Source organism: Macrobrachium nipponense, chromosome 38 (genome assembly GCF_015104395.2).
Source record: "Macrobrachium nipponense isolate FS-2020 chromosome 38, ASM1510439v2, whole genome shotgun sequence".
In the NCBI taxonomy this organism is placed as follows: domain Eukaryota; kingdom Metazoa; phylum Arthropoda; class Malacostraca; order Decapoda; family Palaemonidae; genus Macrobrachium; species Macrobrachium nipponense.
This window is the reverse complement of record NC_061098.1, coordinates 39,906,764-39,927,348: the sequence shown is the minus strand read 5'-3', so window position 1 is coordinate 39,927,348 and position 20,585 is coordinate 39,906,764. Positions and strand designations below refer to the sequence as shown.

At 36.9% G+C, this 20,585-nt stretch overlaps 1 protein-coding gene across 3 annotated transcripts in view; it reads left to right on the top strand.

Moving 5' to 3' along the window:
• The window catches only part of LOC135209719 (L-fucose kinase-like), a 262,617-nt gene extending 255,942 nt beyond the window's left edge, over positions 1 to 6,675 (top strand). For all 3 annotated transcript variants that reach the window (XM_064242480.1, XM_064242482.1, XM_064242481.1), the window contains one exon: positions 2,455 to 6,675. In XM_064242480.1, the coding sequence (XP_064098550.1) occupies positions 2,455 to 2,724 (270 nt within the window). In that variant the 3' untranslated portion in view covers positions 2,725 to 6,675. The remainder of the gene's footprint in view (positions 1 to 2,454) is intronic.
• The last annotated feature ends 13,910 nt before the right edge of the window (positions 6,676 to 20,585 follow it).

Sequence of the window (20,585 nt, the reverse complement as noted above, 5' to 3'; positions counted from 1 at the left end):
TCTCATTCTTTATCAGGAATGTTATTAGAGAAGCCCACACATCGTGCAATCAGCAACAGTTTAGTCTTCTGAAAGTCAAGGCGCACCGCGACATCTTTGGCTTTCAAGAAGAATATGTCATTGCAAAACCTCATGAAGGCCACTTATTGGAGGTGTGAGTCAGTCTTCTCCAATCACTACCTAAAAGACGTATCGATTACGTATGAAAAGTGTTTTGGGCTAGGCCCTTACGTATCGGCGGATTCAGTGCTGGGGCAGGGAGCTGAAACACATCCTTTTTAATCTTTTTCCTTGTTATTTTTTTATGTTGAGTTTTTTGGTTGTACGAAGGAGGTTGCAGGAGGCAGCTCCTTCTTTCGTATACTAATATTTGTAATTGGTTAGGTGATCGGTTGTGCTTGAGGCTCCTTGCGTTTGGTAGTGATAGGCTCTGTCACGTAAGCGGGTTGATCCCCATTGACCAGACCCTGTTTGGATTCTGCCAAGTAAGTGGACTCAGTTCCCATTGGTAGACCCAAAGAGTTCTTCAGCTACAGGTCACGCCCTCGCTGAAACTCTAGGCAACAACGCAGACTAATAGACAGTAACTATGAAGTCTTCTGCCTAGATCAGGTAAGAACCAAGGGTATATATTTTATTCCTTTAACATGTGTTGTCCCCACTTTCTAGGTGAGTATGTGTCTCTTTCCCTCCACCAAGGGTGTCAATCAGCTAAGTATATATCTGGCAGGGAAGTTCATGTACAAAAATGATATTGTTAGTATACAATAAAGTTTTGTACATACTTACCTGGCAGATATATACGATTGATGGCCCGCCCAGCCTCCCCTCAGGAGACAGGTGGAAGAAAAAATCTGACAAGAAAGGGGGACTGGTTCTTACACCCGCCACCCAGCGGCGGGTAAGGTAGATCACCTGACCTACCTGTAGCGTGTGCCGCGAGTTTTGAATTTTCTGTCGTGACGTCAGAGACATAAGCTAAGTATATATCTGCCAGGTAAGTATGTACAAAACTTTATTGTATACTAACAATATCATATTATTGGAAAGAGGAAGATATGCAAATATTCATGGTATAAAAGGAAATTCTAAAACATTTTCTGTGCATACCACAAGAAGTTGAAAGTCAATGCTATTCCAACCCTATGCAGGGTACTATCTTTTCCAAGACACTCGTAAAATAAGCTAATTTTAGAGTTACATGTTTACATTCTAATATTTTTTCTCTCTAATTTGCAAAATTACAATTTTGGCTTGCATAATATTGTAAAAGATAAGAACTAAAACCAGAAACAGTCCCTGAGTATATTTATGGACAAATATGTACAAGATGTACTGGGATGGGGATAGGCAGTCCCCGGTTATCGTGGGGTTCCGTTCTGATGGTGTGACAATAATTGAAAATTGCTGATAATAAAGAATTGCTGATAACCGAAAATCGGTAATATTTGGTGCAATAACTAGAGATCGACACCTCTGTTAGATATGTATCGATGCTGATAAGTGGAAATCAATGCATATCGCTGCCGAAATTAAGTGATTTTTGTCACTAGACAAGCATCATAAAACCGGATCGCTGATAGCTGAGTCCGCCCATAACCAGGGATTACCTTCCCCATGTAATCTCATTGGAGACTATTCTCCCTTGTATCACTGAGCTGAGGTGTGAGTTTGCCATTATCATTTATGACCCTTTGAAGTGATTTGAAGGTAGTTTTTGCAAAATTCTGGATCAAATATCATGGTGCAAAATAAAGATTTTCATATGTACCAGGAGTTTTCCTATGCAATTATTGTTTGACATATTAAACCCATTTCCCTAGGAGGTTGACAATGGGGGAGGGCAGGGCAGGACATGAAGCATTATTATCTTGGGGTCTCATTTTTGTAATGTTGTTGCCATAAGAAATGTTATTTCCATCACAAACATAAAAGCCAAGTTTCTCGTCAAATTCAAACTTTGGTACTTGCCTAGTTGACCTTGACCTCACATTTGCCAAGCTCTGTAGGAGATTACAGAATTCACCCATCCACCGCTCACTTACATGAAGAAAATTACCATTCATGTTCTTCAGACAGTAATTTTTCCAAGAAGGAAAAGTCATTGCCCAAAATTAAATTAATGGGTGCTGCCCTGACCCCCTAATACAGGCCACTAGTTAACTACCTTTTTACAAAGCCCCTGTGACCAAACTAGACTTGATGAAGACAAAACCATTTAAAAGATTTACGGCTTGGGAATTACTGTGTATGTAAAATGTGCAGTAAAAGGACCAGGAGTTTTAAGATAAGCACATTCCAAATGTTGCATGAAGTCACTCTTATTCAATATAAATCATAACTTGTAAAGTTTATTGGGCTTTTGGTGGTTAAAACAGGCTCTTAGTAATGTTTACTAATTTTATAACTGAAATTATTCTTTCTAGGAACAAAACTCATGTAGCATTTTCTTAGGTTTCAGACCTGATGTCGTGTTTGCGGGAACACTGCTTTGGAATGTCTCTTGCTGGAGCTGGAGGTGGTGGTTATTTATATGCCTTGAAGGGAAAACCAGATCACTTGCCGAGTCATATTGACCTTGGAGACCTATCATGCGACCTTGTTGAGATAGATGAGCAGGGTATTGAGATGATAAGGAATGGAGATAAATTAACTCATGATATGGGTGATGCAATTATTTTGTCAAATGAAGCCTTGGCAGAGTTACTGCAACTTATGCAGTAGGGAAATAAAGATTGTAATGTGCAAAAAATAGTATAATTAGTTTTAGGGTGTGATGGGCGGGGAGCAGTAAATCATAACCTGACATTGATTTTTCACCACAAAGTATCACTGATTTGCAATGGAAAATTAAATAATCTTCAGCACTACTTCCTACTGTACCCTTATCTTGGCAACTAATTCTGTGGGTGATGCTGTTCCTTTATGCTATGGTCCTAGTCTATGCAACAGGTCAACCATGATATTCTTTCTGTACTTCCATTAAAGCCACTGTGTGGCTAGCCTCAGGTCAACGGTGGAATAATAATCTTTCTGTCCAAAAGACATGACAAATGCCATAGATATCCTGCACAATTAAAAAGAAGATTGAAATGTGGTTTCCCATTTTAAAATATACTTGTATTGGACCACTTTCTGAAATTTGTACATCTTATTTTTTTTTATATGTAAAAGGCACGTTTCCAGTTGAATACAATTTGTGGAACTTACTGCCTTTTCCAAAACATTCTTTTGGTAATTACATGTATTATTATTATTCTTATTGTATTACAATATCATTCGAAATAAAAACATTATATCGAAAGGTTTGAGAGTCATTCAGAGGTCTTTTATATTTTTATAGATTCATAAATGTTAAGGTCACTGCTAATGGTTGGAAGAAAGATAACTCTGTGGTCTGGAAGCACATGGATGAAGTAAGCCAAACTTAAGCAGGTAAAGCTTGCAGAGTTTTTGTTACAACTATAGTCGATTCATTTAAGGTAGATTCTTGTGCCTACGAGACGTTTGTTTGGTGGCTTCCGATTGGCTGATAACGGGAGGTAGACCGCTTGCTCAGTGTCATTATTTTTGTCTGTGGCTTAGAACTAGCAATATGTTTATATTTCTTCAATTATCTCACGCTTTGCTCAAGATAGGAAAGATTAGGTCATACCATAGGATTCAGTATTAATTGTGCACTAAGTCATCTGTACCTGAAATCAATAAGATAATGTTTAAAACATAAAGGAATTACAACGAGTAAAATTGAAGAGGGAAGCCTTTATTTCTTTATACCTGTTTTTATGTGAACAGAAAATGAAGAATATGTCTTATTATGTTGCATCCGTCAATGATTCAAGTTTGATGGTATTGCCGAGAGAATGGGAGCTGTAAGGCGAACGTTGCGTGTTCGTCTCAGCAAGAGATTTGAGTTGCCAGTTAGCGATATAGGGGTTGCAGTTTCGACAATATTTTGCGTATTATATCATTACATATTCTGTAATTAAATGTACAGAATTCCCATTATGACCGCCAAACATTTTCTATCATATATCGTATAGTATGTCTGGAAATATCTGATAACAAAAAAAATAATATTAATCAGATGGATGCATCTGGTATTGTTAGCTCAGATCTCGGCGGGCCGCGGGGAATTCAGTCCAGCAAAGAAGTTGAACTCTGTGGAGAGACTTCGCACTCTTCAACTCAGCCTAAGCTTTTAGTCAGGTTGTTTCTTAATATTGTTTCTAATTTTATTTTATGAATATATTTTCAAACGGAAGAGATATCAGAAACTTTTTTGAGTGATATAAATTGATAATCTCAGTGAAGTAATAAACAACAAAGAATTAAGAAAGATTGACTTCCTTTCAGGCTGAGTCAAGTGTGGATGCAACATTTTTAGACATACAGTGGTACCTCGAGATACGAAATTAATCCGTTCCGAGACGGCCTTCGTATTATGAGTTTTTCGTATCTTGGAACACATTTTACATGTAAAATGGCTAATCCGTTCCAAGCCCTCCAAAAACACCCCAGTAAATTATATTTCCAGGCCTAAAACACATGTTCTAGGGTTACGACGGAAGAAATATGTCTCCAAAAAGGCAAAATACTGTACATACTTGAGTAATATTCAACTGCATGTAATGTTCAACCCCATTTTTACTGCATTTATCAGGACTTTAGCATATGTCCCTTAGCAATAAGCCTAGCCTATGTTAGCGGTTGCTACTGTAGCCTAGTCTATGATTCTGACATCTAAACCTAAGAGCTAAAAGCTTAGAATATGCCAATAAAATGTATCAATAATCAGTATGTACTCATTTCAAATAATTATTAATTAATCATTAACTATAATACACAAACAAAGAAAAGACAAACCTTCCAATCGATTGTTTACATTCTTACGAATATTGAACGAGCGCCAAGCAATCATTTTTCTTAGCACACAGTAAGCCATAAATTGTCATTAATATCTCTCTTCAACTAATGAAACCACCAAACAGTATAATAACCATTCATTTCTATTCTTTATTCTATCTTTACCTAATGGAGATACCGAGTTACTGACAGCTGTAATGAAACATACGTAATACGTAACGTAATAATAAAACAGAAGAAGAATTCTAAAAAATACGTATTTGTTGGCAGACTGATTTATTTTATATTTTCTGATATTTAATTCACAATTTTTTTATTAAATGTATTGCATGTACTCATTTCAAATAATTATTAAGTAACCATTAACTATAATAAAAAAAAAAAAAAAAAAAAAGCTTCCAAACGTCTGTTTACATCCAGCACTTACTAGTATCGAACGATCGCCAAGCAATCACTTTTACACAGTAAGCCATAAATTTTCATTATCATACTGTTTGAATGGTTATCAAACAGTATGATAACCATTCATTTCTATTCTTTATTCTATCTTTACCTAATGTTTTTTTTTTATTAAATGTATTGCATGAATAAGTTTTTCAATTTACAGCAACCTTTTACCAATAGAATACTTAAAGCACAAGGGGTAGATGCTGACCAATAGGAGAGCAGGACCTTATGGGGTGACTAGCATCAGGAACCAATGGGAGAGCGGGAGGATGGTGGCGAGTTTACTCAGTTGGCGGCGCGGGAGTTTTAAAATTGTTCTCGGTGGTCCGGGCAAATCTCGGGACTTTACAGCAACAACCTTTCGTATCTTGAAAACTTTTCGTATGTAGAGCAGTAAAATTTTTCGCATTGGCTTTCGTATCTCGAGTTTTTCGTAAGTAGAGCCTTTCGTATCTCGAGGTACTACTGTATTCTTCATTTTCTCTTTACATATTTCACGCATCTAAAATATGAAAGCACCAGCGTACTCAGGGTGATTTTATTGTTTAAAAACACGAAATTTATTTTCTCTTGATCGCATAAATTATGCAAAATCTGATGATGAATAAAAACAGGTATAAAGAATGAAATGTTTCTCTCAACTTTTACTCGTTGTAATTCCTTTGTGTTTTATCTTATTGATTTCAGGAAAAGATCAATTAGTTGTACATTTAATACCGAATCCTCTGGTAAGACCAAAACTTGCCTATCTTTTGCAAAATGTAAGAAAATTGAAGAAATATAAACATATTCCTAGTTTTCTAAACTACAAACGAAAATAATGACACACTGAGTGAGCGGCCTACCTCCCGGTACCAGCCAATCAGAGGCCGCCAAACAAACGTCTCATAGGCACAAGAATCTACCTCATGTGAATCGACTATAGTTTAAGGAGGAGTTCTCAGCTCACTTCCAGGTAGAATCTTTGAGAGAAAAATTAGAATATTGTCTATGGTTAGAATAAAAAAATTTAAATAAAGTCATCATGACATAATTATTTTAGCAGTACATGTATACTTGAAGATTAATTTATGGCTCTCTTAGTTCAGATAATATTGCAAATTCTGTTTATTTTCCATGCATAAGTTTGATATAGCTATATTTTCCATGCATAGGTTTGATATAGCTATTATAACAATGATTTGTGTGTGCTGTATGAGTTTGGGTGTATTGAGGTATGGTGCTTAATGTCTTTTTATGACCTACTAATTGGGAGTTAATTACATTATTTAACAGTATATATTTCATATTGTAATGACTCACTTCTAGTTTTTATATGTCTGTTGGGCATGATGTTTTATTAAAGGATATATTTATGTAAAAGCTGCTTTTAGTCAATGATACCTTACAGAAACTTGTTACATCAATTTTTCCTTTCTAGTCAGTGAACTCAAGAGCAATTAATCAGTAAGGTGTTTGTTTAGCTGTGGGCTCAATCTCATTCACGCTGCCTGTTCTACTAACTGACCAGTTCTGAATCTGTAATTAAGGCTAGCTGCAACATTATTTTTTTCCTGTGTGGAGGAAATAACCACTGCAAGAGTTGCATCATGTACATATCATACTTCATAATTTCAAAGTCTGCAATCATATTGAGTAAAGACTAAAATAACATAGGTTCCAAACACTACCCTGTAGGATGTCATTAATAACTATATGCTGCCATCCACTTAAAACTATGAATGAGATCAGGTATATTTGGTGACCTACCTTGCATGTGGTATTCAGATAACCAAAACATTCAGGCAATCTTAAGAAAAAATTATGTGAATATTCAGTATTTTTAATTGTTCATGAAAAAAGTGGCAGCATGGCTGACACCAGAGCATCTCTTAGGCTGTCCATGGCAGTCTTCCTTATCCTCAAATTTCGTGCCATTGTTGAAATGTTCTGGTTTCATCATATGATTCATCTGCCTGTCTCAGTGTGTGAAACAAAAGAGAGTAGTACTGAGACTCAAATAGAGAAATGAGGTATGTGAGTGCTAATTAGAAAAAGGAGGGAAAAATGTGCAAAAACCTTGTGAATGAAAATAACATTAGATCACTGACACTATAAAACATCAAAGAACAGAAAGAGAAACTTGAGGAGTTTTCAAGTAGTCCAAAAGTTGTTATCTTGCTTTACACACTCACCATTTGCTTCATCAGGTCTGTGTTGAAGATGTTGACAAGAATATTTATTATGGATTACTGATAAGTACTCAAAAAGGTTTATGTATTTCATGCCCATGCTTTAGAAGGATTAGTTTTAAGTTTTCCAAGAAAAGAATATTAGATGTTTAAGGCAAACTGAAGTATGCAAACTGGTCATTAGCCAAAGAATTTAAAGAAAAGTTTGCCAGGTTGGTAGAGGATTTGAAACAGACTTTCATCATATTTAATGCTAATGAAACAAATTTGCTTTATCAGTATCTCCTTCCAACTAAAATGGGGGTGGTGCAGATATTTGTACTTAAGGTTTCGGGCAGAGAGAGTGTAGGATGCTCTGATATAGGCTAATAAGGATTATATCATAAGAGAAAAATTCTCTAGAACCTGCTGAGTCTGGTTAAAAAAATGTAAAAGGAATTTGGTGGCAACGAGTTTTGTGAGGATGAGGCTCCACTGACCTCCCTCGCCCCATCTTGGCTCCATCACATTGATTTTTCTTGACAGCTTTCAGAGTAGGTAGTGCTGCTACCCCCTCTGCCTAGAAACCAGTCGTTTGTCTACTTCCTGCCCTACATTTACACCACTGCATCCTGTTTTTTGGTATTTTTCGTTTGTGCATGTGTTCCGTATGATATTTGCATACCCACAAATCATCTAAGACTCCCTAGCCTCAGAGAAAATGCCCTGGGATTGGTAGTAATCCTTGCTCTCTTTTTCTGCCTGCTTTTGCCTTAGATTCTTCTGAGTGTGTTGATTGGTCTCCCGAGCAGTGGAAGAATTTTGGTAGGAAAGGAGAGATAGAAGGAAATCTGTGCCGCCATCTTGGAAGGTTTAGTTTTCTCTGTGGCAGCATCTGCATCTATCCCTTCTCATTGTGGTTCTTCTTTGCCAAAATCTCCTCTCGTTGCATCTTCTCCCCATGAATATTTTACTCCCTCGCATTCTTCTATTGATTCGACTTTAGAAGATTCAGTTGGGAGTTCAGGAGATCTTGTAATTGAAGGGCTGGCCCCATTCCCTAATTGGCAGGATGGGGGAAGGAATGTCTCCTCCTCCCCCATGTGAGGGAGGGGGCAGCTCCCCGTTGTCCTGTTTTTTCAGGAGATGTGCAGAAGCTGACTGAATGTTGGAACTCTTTAAACCTTCCAGGGGCACCAACCCTTTCCGGCCTATCGCCTCACTGCATGTCCTCCCGCATCCCAGTTTTGTCCACCATGACAGTTTTCAGATCTACCGTTTCTGTGATATCATCTCATCTTGGAACAGCTCTCTCCTTGCTGGCCACCAGAGGGAGTCTCTTTAACGTCTTCTCATCTGGCATTCCCTGCTCTGTGTTGTCCCCAGCCTTGTCATAGCCATCTTCTTCTGTTCCTGCTCCATCTACATCTGCACCTTCTGGCTCCTTCACACCAGGTTTAATAGACAATCAATCAATCAATCAATCATTCAGGTGATTTTTGATAAGGTCGAAGGTATTTTCAGGAAGAAGTTTGGTTATTCAGATAAGGAATCTAGGAACAGAAGAGACGTTATGGATCCCCTTCTTCATCTTTTTCTTCATCTTCATCTTGAACCCTCCATGTAAGAAGATTTGCAAGTTATTTTCAGTCTCTCTTGTTGTTTTTCTCCTGTAGTTGTTCTATGTTTGTTGAATCACACTTGTGCCAAACCCATTTGTGCCTCTCAGAACAGTTCTTCCATCAAGGCATACGCATGTACCCCTGCTGTCATTCCTGATGTTCCACACTCAGTTAATGCAGCAGTTTGGGATAGAGATTAATCTTCTAGGATCCTCAAGTCTGCGGAATGCTCTTCTCCTCAGAAGATCTCCGTTGTTTCTCCTCCTTGTCCTGTTCCAGCTCTTCCTCAAGTCTGTATTAAAGATGATAAGGCCCTCCATTAAGAAGACAAAAGTGTAGGTTCCTCTTGGGACCCGATTTGTTCTCCTTGAAGGTCTTCAGCTCTTACGTCCATGTCTCATGTACTGAGAGCCCTTCATGATCATATGACACTCCAACACCTACACCTTCACATCATCATTCGCACTCATGTTCCTTTAGTAGGGACCATGACTGAGACTTGCACCGAGATCAACGTTCCCATTCACATGGATGGCACAGTGTTCTGCACTCCCGTTCACATAGCCATGACCAAACTGCATGTATCACAAGTCCTACATGGCCACATAACAGGGCACATCATTCATCGCCTCGTGAACAGTCTTGTTCGCACGTCCGTGAGTGTGCTTTGCACTCTTGCTCACGCATCCATGATCGATCTTCTCATTCCCAATCCCACGGACGGGATGGAAACCAACAGAGCTCCATCTTGCTCTACAGGCCCCCAAGAAAGTTCTGCCCCTTAAACGTGCTTATACTCCAGTAATCGATCAAGACATTTTGACTTCTCCTGACTTAGCTGACAGACCAGATCAGACCCTAGAGGCCAGGATGTGGAGGGTGCAGACTATTAACTACTTATGCTGAAATTGTTGATTTAATTCGTGGTTGTAACAACTTGGCTGAAGGGACGGTGGACACCAATTTGGATTTATCTTCGGGTATCATCGTTGCTAGGGCCTAAGAAAGAGGCAAAGGCATCAATAGGGTTGCCATGCTCCAAACATGCTGTTGGAATTCTTAACCCTTAATGGATAGATACCCTCATATGAGTAGCAATAACAGGTTATGGATGGTGGACAGATTCACTCAATATTACACGACATCATTTTGGAGGAGTCAGGCAGGAAAGAGGTTGCATTACTTCTATTGCCTAAATATTTACTAATGGCAACTTTTAGACTGGCTTAGGTTGCCAATTCTAGGTGGCCCATGAGTTAATTGTGTACTTTACTTCAAGGGAGCATGTACGCCTCTCTCTCACATGATGTCTTTTTATGTATTTGCTCGTTAATATACCTTTAGGTTATGATATTATGTCAGTGATAATAATTGTAATTTTGCAAAGGAAAGTACAAAGAATTATTAGAAAAAAACGTGTATGGTCGAAAAAAGTTGCTGCATCTTCAATCTCAGTAAATTTACGTAAATATTTTACAACAAATATACTCAGAATTTGTTACTGAAATTTGTTACTGATTTTAGTTCTTAACTGTTTTGATATTGTCTTATTCTTTCTCACCGTTATCCCTACATTAACCCTTGGACGGATTAATCCTCGGGAATAGTAATAACAAGTTTAGGGTGGTGGACGGATTGATCCTGTAGATAAAAAATATTACATGCCATCAATTTGGAAAGAATCGGCCAGGAAAAGGGCGCCAATACTTCTTTAGCCCACAAATTCACCAATGGCAACTTTTACACTGGCTAAAACCAGAATCTGGCATCTCAGGACTTCAGTTTTGCTTTTAACTTCAAGGGGGAATGTATCAAACATGACATCTTTTTGTAAATTTGCTCGTAAATATACCACGGGGTTGCTGTTGTTTTTTTTCTTGTCTTTTATGATAGTATGTTGGTTGTAAATGTAATTTTACAAAGAAAAGTGCAAAGAAATATTAGAAAAAACACGTAAAAGTAAAAGTTACTGAATCTTCGTTCTTGGTAAATTTACGTAAATATTTTTCAACAAATATGCTAACAATTTGTTACTGATTTTATTTCCTATCTGTTTTGATATTGTATGAGCAGGAATTATAAATTTACAAAATAAAATGAAATAATATATTAGGAAAAACATACAGTATATAAGTTGGTAAAATGTACGATTGTCTTGTAAAAGAGGCCCCACAAGTGGTGTGGTTGTAAATAGTAATTTTCAACTTCTCTTGGAAGGTAGGGAAAATTTTAGAATTTTTTTTATTTCACCATGTATATTTGCATATCATCCTCTTTCCATGATGTGTTTTTCTCATAAATTGGCTGACCTCAAAGTTTACCCGGCCTGAGGAGCTGCATATCAATATATTTACCCGTCCAGTAAGGGTTAAGGGGTCGGTTGCCTGATGTGCCTTCTCCACTGTCTTCTATCAAAGGTATCATCCTCCACCAAACCTCTTCTATCCATATCTTCCTTTACTTTATCTAGCCATCTAATTCTCTGTCTCCCTCTTGATCTTCTGCTAACAGGTTCCTCCCAAGCCCTCCCACACCATCTCAATCAGGACTCTCTTACCACCTCTGTAATCTTTACTAAGCCTGTCATAATTTCATCATTTTCCAATCTCTCAAGCAGCGATATTCCCATAATCCACCACATCATTCTCATCTCTGTTCTCTAAAACTTTACTTTCTCTTTTCTTCTAAGAGCTCATGTTTCCGATCCACACATTAACACTGGTCTTATCACTGTGCTATAGATCTTCACATTTAGCTTGATTGGCATTTTCTTATCACATACTACTTCAGCTACCTCTCTCTAATTCCACCCACACAGCTTCTATCCTACTGTCAACTTCAGCATCATATCCTCCCTCTTGGCTTAAAGTAGATCCTAAGTATTTAAACATTTCTTGTTTTATATCCGAGCTCTTTCTTGTATCACTATTCTGTCTATCTTCCCTGCTGTTCACATGCCTTTTATCCTACTGTCAACGTCACCCTAACATCCTCCCTCTTGGCCTAAAGAAGATCCTAAGTATTTAAATTTTCCCGCCTGTTTTATAATCGAGCTCTTCGTTCTTGTATCACTATTCTGTCTCTTTATCTTCCCTACAGCTCACCAAAACCTGTTTTGTTCACTTTCACCTTTAAGCCACCACTCTCTAAAGATTTCTGCTATTCTCCAACCTTACTCTATAGGTCGCCCTAATTTTCAGCATTAAAGGCCATATCATTGGCATACAACAACTCAAACAATTCTTCATTCCTGAACTCTTCACTCAACACATCCATGACTGGAACAGACAAAAATAGCCTTAATGTTGACCCCTGGTGTAATTCAACACTAACTTCTAAGTTTTGTTTCTCCAACTGCTGTTATTACTTTTGTGCTCGTTCTTTAATATAACATTTCGACCAGTCTAACCAACTTTTCTGGAACTTTTTTTTTCCTAAAACACCAAAACATCACAAATCTTGGAATTCTATCATATGCTTTTTTAGGCCTATTAATGCACCATAGAGCTCCTAGTTTCCCTCTAGCCTTGTTTCCTGTAGCTGTCTTACTATGAAGGTGAGGCCAAAGAAAATACTCTAATAAAACCTTTAATTTTAATAAACAAATTACAGACAGAAATGACACCTGAACCTCATAATCACCGGATTAGTCCCTATCTCCTAACATAGTCCAACCTTATTATACCCGACACCTTAATCTTAGAGCACTTGATTAATCCACCATTGATCCCCTTCACCTTACGATTGTACATAATCCGTAAATTACACCTTAAATATTTAAGTCCTGAAAGGAAAACATATTTAATACATCTTAAATATTCCTACATTTCTACTCACTACATGCCTACTTCAACAGCACACACACCACAATCAAAATGATACAGATACTACCTTTTTATTACTGTATAGCCCTCTGCCAAGCATCTTTATTCAGTGCTGCGAGACAGAAAATCAGTGACAACATTATCCTTCCCAGGAATATGGGCGAATTTTAGATTCCAAGCTAGTAGTTGTAAACTCCACTGCATCAATCGCTGGTTTTTGTATTTATATCGATTGATGAAGGTCAGGGGGTTGTGATCTGTCTCAATATTAATAGGTGTATCTGTGGAAGAGAGAAAAACTTCACCAAGTATATTAAGTAGGACTTGAGTGGACTTAAGCAAAGGGGTTATGGAACCATATTGGGCAATTCACTGGGGATCTGGAGTCATCAAAAGGGTAAGGACATCTAGTGTACGTAGACCTTGGCTAAGACGTTGCCAATTGACTACCCAAGAGCACTGGCCAAGACTCCCTGATCGTTCAAGCAGTCACGTGAATTACATAATATTTATTTCAAGATCTACGTGAATTACAAAACATTTATTTTTTTAGTCACATGAACTACATAATATTTAAGAGCAACGTGTTAGTGGCTCCGTCATATTTACAAACGAGCCACAGAGTTATACTTTTGGTACGCATAGCAAACTTTATTTGGTATCTCTATCTCCGTTGAACAGTGAAGATATTCTTTTAATATTCATTTCTTACTTCTTTCGTGGGTAGAGGGTAAGTAGTGGAAACACAAAGTATCCAAAATATAATATATTGTTCCAGATTACATCTTGGTATAGATGCAGAGAAGGTGTTTGAATAGATGTTTGAACTAAGAGGAGTAGAGGAAGTCTGAGTTACAATAAGTTTACAAATCATATTCGAGCAAACCTAATCAAAGATACAGGCATGTGAACGAACATACTTGTTGAGGTTACGACACGTAAGCCTCCTCTTTCTCGTGAGAGCCAAAGTGGTTCCCAGGGAAGAGGCTGTTGATGTTCTACATACATTCTGCTGGTGTAGATTCTCACACACTACATTGGATTTCGGGCAGTCTTTCCTGCATGACCTCCTTGGCCCCTGGCCTGATTCATGTTACATGCATTACTTCTAAAGAATGTTCACACACATTCCTATTCATCATGTAATTCCTTACACATGAATTACAAATTTCACGAGTACGTGAATTATATTATATTTTTATTTAAAAAACCACGTGAATTATTCATTTTAAGAGTCACGTGAATTACATAGCATTATAATAAGAGCAACGTGAATTACATGATATTTATGTTAGGAGCCACGTGAATTATATAATATTTATGCTAAGAGCCACGTGAATTACATATTTAGGGCTACGTGAATTATATACCTATAAATTTTAAGAGCTACGTGAATTACATCTTAAAAGCCACGCGAATTACATAATATTTTAAAAGCTACACAAATTACATGGTTTAAAAGTAACGCGAATTGCATTATATTTTTTCGGCTACGAGAACTACATATTTATTTGAAGAGGTACGTGAATTACGCATTACAAGAGCTACTTAAATTACATAATATTTATTACAGTAAGAACTTAAATCGACCTCAGTCACCGAAATGAGCTATAAAGCCAGAGACTGGAGGTAAGAAGCCTCAGCTCTCAAAGTTGAAGATAATCTGATTCACATTAACTAGAGAACAGATAAGCAACCACCTGTCATCCAAGACTCGACAAGTCTGGGTGAACATCATCTCTGCCCTTCAAAGGAATGGTAGATAGAATGTAGGCCAAAGACCAAGCTCTGGGGCCTACGAGGACATTTAGCGCTAGAAAGAAAATAGCAGAAAGGTTCGAGAGGTGTAACAGGAGGAAAATCTGACGCAACAAAGAATATAACAGAGGTACAGTAAAAGGGATGAAAGGGGTTGCAGATAGGGGCCGAAGGAACGCTGCGAAATAGCTCAAGTAATGTCTACAGTGCACTGTGCGAGGTGCACTAACCCTCCCTTCGGTTCTGCCCTAGATAGGGTCTGTTGTATTCCTAATGTTGTCGAGTGTTAAAGTATTTCAAATGAATAAGAGTGAATTGTGAATTATCCTGTTACGTAGGTCGGTAAAAGCTCAACAGTTAGACATAGTGGACGAAATATATGTACAATACTTATACTTATGGGGGAATAAACGCTCAGGATAGGATATAATATTCATTCTGACCAGGAGGTCTCGCCTAAGGGTGTGCAGATATTAAAAAAAGAAAAAATGCCACCCGAATTTGGACGTCGGTCACAAAAGAATAACAGTTATAGTTAATGAGTAAGGCCCTGTCACCAGCGGGCACTGTCCGGCAGGCAAACACTGTTCCCATAACCCGTTTCACTGTACTGACTGACTGAGTATGGAGCCAGAACGATGCAATTGTCTGGTAACACTGCTTCAGAAGTGAGAGAAAATGTAAACAGCTGAAGTGCCCGACGGGCACGTCCGCTAGTATAGACAGGCCACAAGACCTTTATAAATAGGATCATTTTGCTTTAAAACCAGTTCTCGATATCGGTGGGTTTATATATTCAGGTCTTTTTCTTAATTTCAATCTTCTTGATATCGGTAGGTTTATTTTATGTCTTTCTTTACTTTGTAATTTATATTTTTATTAAAAGCATAATGAAACTTATCGCCGGTTTACCTGTTTCTACTCGTGTGTCCCACCTGCAGAACCGGATGTCAACACCAACTGGTGTCAAGGTAAATACAGTAAAACTGAAGACTACTACCGTGGTCTGGTTCTCTCCAGTAGGCGACCCTACTATTGCTTATGTTTTTGTTCATGTTCATGCCTTTTGTTTGTTTCCATGATATTAAAACTTTTGTTTTATGATGTTTACGCCTTTTGATTGTATTTATGATGTTAACAGCCTTTTATTTATGTTTTTATGTCCATCCCCAAGGCGAAGATGATATACTATGGTACTAGTCCACAAGACGCCCCTTTTACACGTAAACTAATTGTTACCGAATTTTACCGTAAAAATTTATCATGCATATCTTAAGGCTAATTATTCATTCAATAGTCATAGCCATAGACAAATAACATTCCACAACTATAGTAATAACAATAATAACAGAACAGAGGAATGGCACAACAAACCAATGCATGGACAATAGATGAGACAGACTAAAGAACTGGCCAGTGATGAAACATCGCAATGGTTACAGAGGGAGACTTCAAGAAGGAAACTGAAGGAATGATAACAGCGGCACAAGATCAGGCCCTAGGAACCAGATATGTTCAAAGAACGATAGGTGGAAATAATATCTTACCCATATGCAGGAAGTGCAATATGAAAAACGAGACCATAAAACACATAGCAAGCGAATGTCCGGCACTTGCACAGAACCAGTACAAAAAAAAAAAAAAAAAAAGGCACGATTCAGTGGCAAAAGCCCTCCACTGGAGCCTGTGCAAGAAACACCAGCTACCTTGCAGTAATAAGTGGTACGAGAACCAACCTGAAGGAGTGATAGAAAACGATCAGGCAAAGATCCTATGGGACTATGGTATCAGAGCAGATAGGGTGATACGTGCCAATAGACCAGACGTGGCCTTGATTCACAAAATCAAGAAGAAAGTATCGCTCATTGATGTCGCAATACCATGGGACACCAAAGTTAAAGAGAAAGAAAGAAAAAATGTTTAAGTATCAAGGCCTTTAAATATAAATAAGGATATGGGATATGCCAGTGGAAATTGTACACATAATCAGAGGAACACTAGGCACGATCCCAAGATTACTGAAAAGGAATCTGGAAAAGCTAGATGCCAAAGTAGCTCTAGGACACATGCTAAAAAAAAAAAAAAAAAAAAAAAAAAACATGCTCCTAAAAACAGCGCTCATAGCGAGAAAGGCGATGGCCTCCTCAGGAGAAAACACGCAAACCATCATAGTGATGAATGCGCAGGGTTTAGTTACGAGTAACTCAAAAAGAAAAATAGAGTACTTAGAAGAACTAACCCAAAATGAAAAAGAAAATAGATATAATGAATATAAGTGAAACCTGGTATTCCCAAGAGACTGGGAATGATGATCAAATAAAAGGGTTCCAAACTTATAGATCAGATAGAACAAATAGGAATCAAGGGGGAACCGCAATATATGGGAAAGACAAAAAACAAGGAAAAATATATGAGAAATATAGTAACTCAGAATGTGAACTAATAGCGGTAGAATTTGAATCTGAAAAATTGATGAACATAGTAATATATAGACCTCCTAATACTAAAGAGTTTGACTTAATAATTGAAAAATTGGATGATATATGTAGAAATCACAAGGACTGGACTATTCTCCTATCGGTGACTTCAACTTTCCTTTCGTAGAATGGAAAGAACGAATAGGAGATTGTGGTTGTACTTATACATATAAAAAAGAGAGTAATAGTAGTGCAGAAGATAAGAGGCAATTTGAAAAGCTATTAGATATGCTACTAGAATACAACATTCAACAAATAAATCACCTGCCAACAAGAAAGGAAAATACTTTAGACCTAGTATTTGTGAACGAGATGAATTATGTTAAAGAAATAATAGTTTATAATGCGAGTATTTCAGACCATAATGTCATAGAATTAACAGTTCATTCCAAAGCAAGTGAAAATAGAGATAAGCAAGTAATGAAAAAGTGGGAAGGATATGGAAAATACAACTTCTACAGTAAAAATATAAAATGGTCAGAAATTAATGAAGAATTAAACAAAGATTGGGATAACATTTTCGTAAGTGATGACATAAGGGTAAATACGGAGATATTATATAAAATATTGGAGAATATGGATAAATATATACCGAAGAAGAAAAGTAAACATCATTCATGCATACCAAGAGACAGAAGGATCTTGTTCCAGAAAATCAGAAAGTGGAAAAAAGGTCTTGCAAAAGAAAAAAATGCATGGAAAGTTATAGAACTAAAAAGTAAGATAGAAAATGCAGAACAAAAGATTATACAATCAAAAGAAAATGAAAAACGGGACTTGGAAGAAAAAACCCTATTAAATATCAAGCAAAACCCCAAACTATTATACTCATATGCGAAGAAGATAAATAAAAGAAGAATAGAATAGGCCCTCTGAGAATTGAAGGGAGATTAAACGAATGAAAAAAAGGAATTTGCAACATACTGGCAGAACGATATAAGAGAGAATTCACCCCTAGAATGGATAATGAAGATAATGATATAGAAGTAAGGGACGAAAATAGTGAATATTTAGCTGACATAGAAATTAATGAAGCTGATATTGTGCAGGCAATTAATGAAATTAAAAATGGAGCTGCTGCAGGGCCGGATGGAGTCCCTGCTATTTTGTTAAAGAAAGTAGTTCATTCTATCGCAAAGCCACTTGCAATATTATTAAGACAAAGTGTAGATACAGGCAAGATTTATGATGAGCACAAATTAGCATATATCACCCCTACTTTCAAAAGTGGATCAAGACTAGAGGCAAGTAATTATAGGCCTGTGAGTCTAACATCACATATTATGAAAGTGTGTGAAAGGGTAATGAAGAAAAATATTATGAAACATTTAATAAAAAATAATTTGTTTAATATAGGACAACACGGTTTCGTACCCGGAAAAAGTACACAAACCCAACTGTTAGTCCACCGTGAGAACATATTCAAAAATATGAAAAGCGGAAATGAAACAGATGTGGTTTATCTAGACTTTGCAAAAGCTTTTGACAAAGTAGACCATAATATATTAGCAAAGAAAATTAGAAAACACAATATCGTAGATAAAGTAGGAAGATGGTTAAAAGAATTTTTACACAACAGAAAACAGATAGTTATTGCAAATGATGAGAAATCGGATGAAACCAAGGTAATATCCGGTGTGCCACAAGGTACGGTGCTAGCTGCAATATTGTTTGTTATTATGATTGAAGACATAGACAGTAATGTTAAGGATTCGGTAGTGAGTAGTTTCGCTGATGACACAAGAATAAGTAGAGAAATTACTTGTGATGAAGATAGGAACGCTCTACAAAGAGACCTTAACAAAGTATATGATTGGGCAGAGGTAAATAGGATGGTATTTAACTCTGATAAATTTGAATCAATAAATTATGGAGACAGAGAAGGAAAGCTATATGCATATAGGGGACCTAATAATGAGACAATCACAAATAAGGAAGCAGTTAAAGACCTTGGTGTGATGATGAATAGGAACATGTTATGCAATGATCAAATAGCAATTCTGTTGGCAAAATGTAAAGCAAAAATGGGAATGTTGTTACGGCACTTCAAAACAAGAAAAGCTGAACACATGATTATGCTTTATAAAACATATGTTCGTAGTCCACTTGAATATTGCAATATGATATGGTACCCACACTATCAAAAGGATATTGCACAAATAGAGAGTGTACAAAGGTCCTTTACAGCTAGAATAGAAGAAGTTAAGGACCTAGACTACTGGGAAAGACTACAATCCTTAAAATTATATAGTCTAGAAAGGAGAAGAGAACGCTACATGATAATTCAGGCATGGAAACAGATAGAAGGAATAACAGAAAATATCATGGAACTAAAAATATCAGAAAGAGCAAGCAGAGGTAGATTAATAGTGCCCAAAACTATACCAGGAAAAAATAAGGAAAGCACAGGGCAGGACATTAATCCACTACGCACCAGCATCGATAATGCAGCGTCTATTCAATGCGTTGCCAGCTCATCTGAGGAATATATCAGGAGTGAGCGTAGATGTGTTTAAGAATAAGCTCGACAAATATCTAAACTGCATCCCAGACCATCCAAGATTGGAAGATGCAAAATATACCGGAAGATGTACTAGCAACTCTCTGGTAGACATTAGAGGCGCCTCACACTGAGGGACCTGGGGCAACCCGAACGAACTGTAAGGTCTGTAAGGTAAGGTAAGGTAAGGAGGCAGGATGCAACCCGGAACCTCATTCTATAAAATAAAATAAAAGAACACACACACACACCTTGTAGATGATGACTGTGATACACCAAAAAAAAAATATTATAGAATTATATAATTATAATTACATAATTATATAATCATGATTATAGAATTATATAAATTTATAATTATAGAATTACATAAAATTATAATTATATAATTATATAAAATTTTAATTATGATTATAATTACAAAAAACGGAATTTTTAACTATAAACAAATAAGAAACTAAGTCGCTAAAATCAACGTAACCTCTTCAGACCTTATCACAATTTTGACTTGAGTAATTCACTTGTGTCAAGTGCCGTGTTGCTGTACATTAGGAAATTGAAATTGAAACATACCAAGCACGTAATAGTATTAACCGCAATTGAAAGGGTCCACCTAAAAATTTGAAATGGGAGCAATAATTGTCCAACTACAATATAACAGACTGGGAGCTAATTCACGAACATTTCGGCTTGAAAGCAAAAGTTCAACATTTAATGGTAGAATTCGACAGAAATATGATATGTACACGCAGTTAAATTCTGTGAACTTAAACGAATAGTTCACACAAGTACATAATGTCAGGTTTTAATTTTGGATGATTTCAGTACATGCAAAGTACATCAGCCATGTGAGCAGCTAGTAAAATAACCTGTGAAGATAAGCGATTGATAACCTGATACCGCATATTTCATTATTGGAACACGCAGGATTTATTCAAACT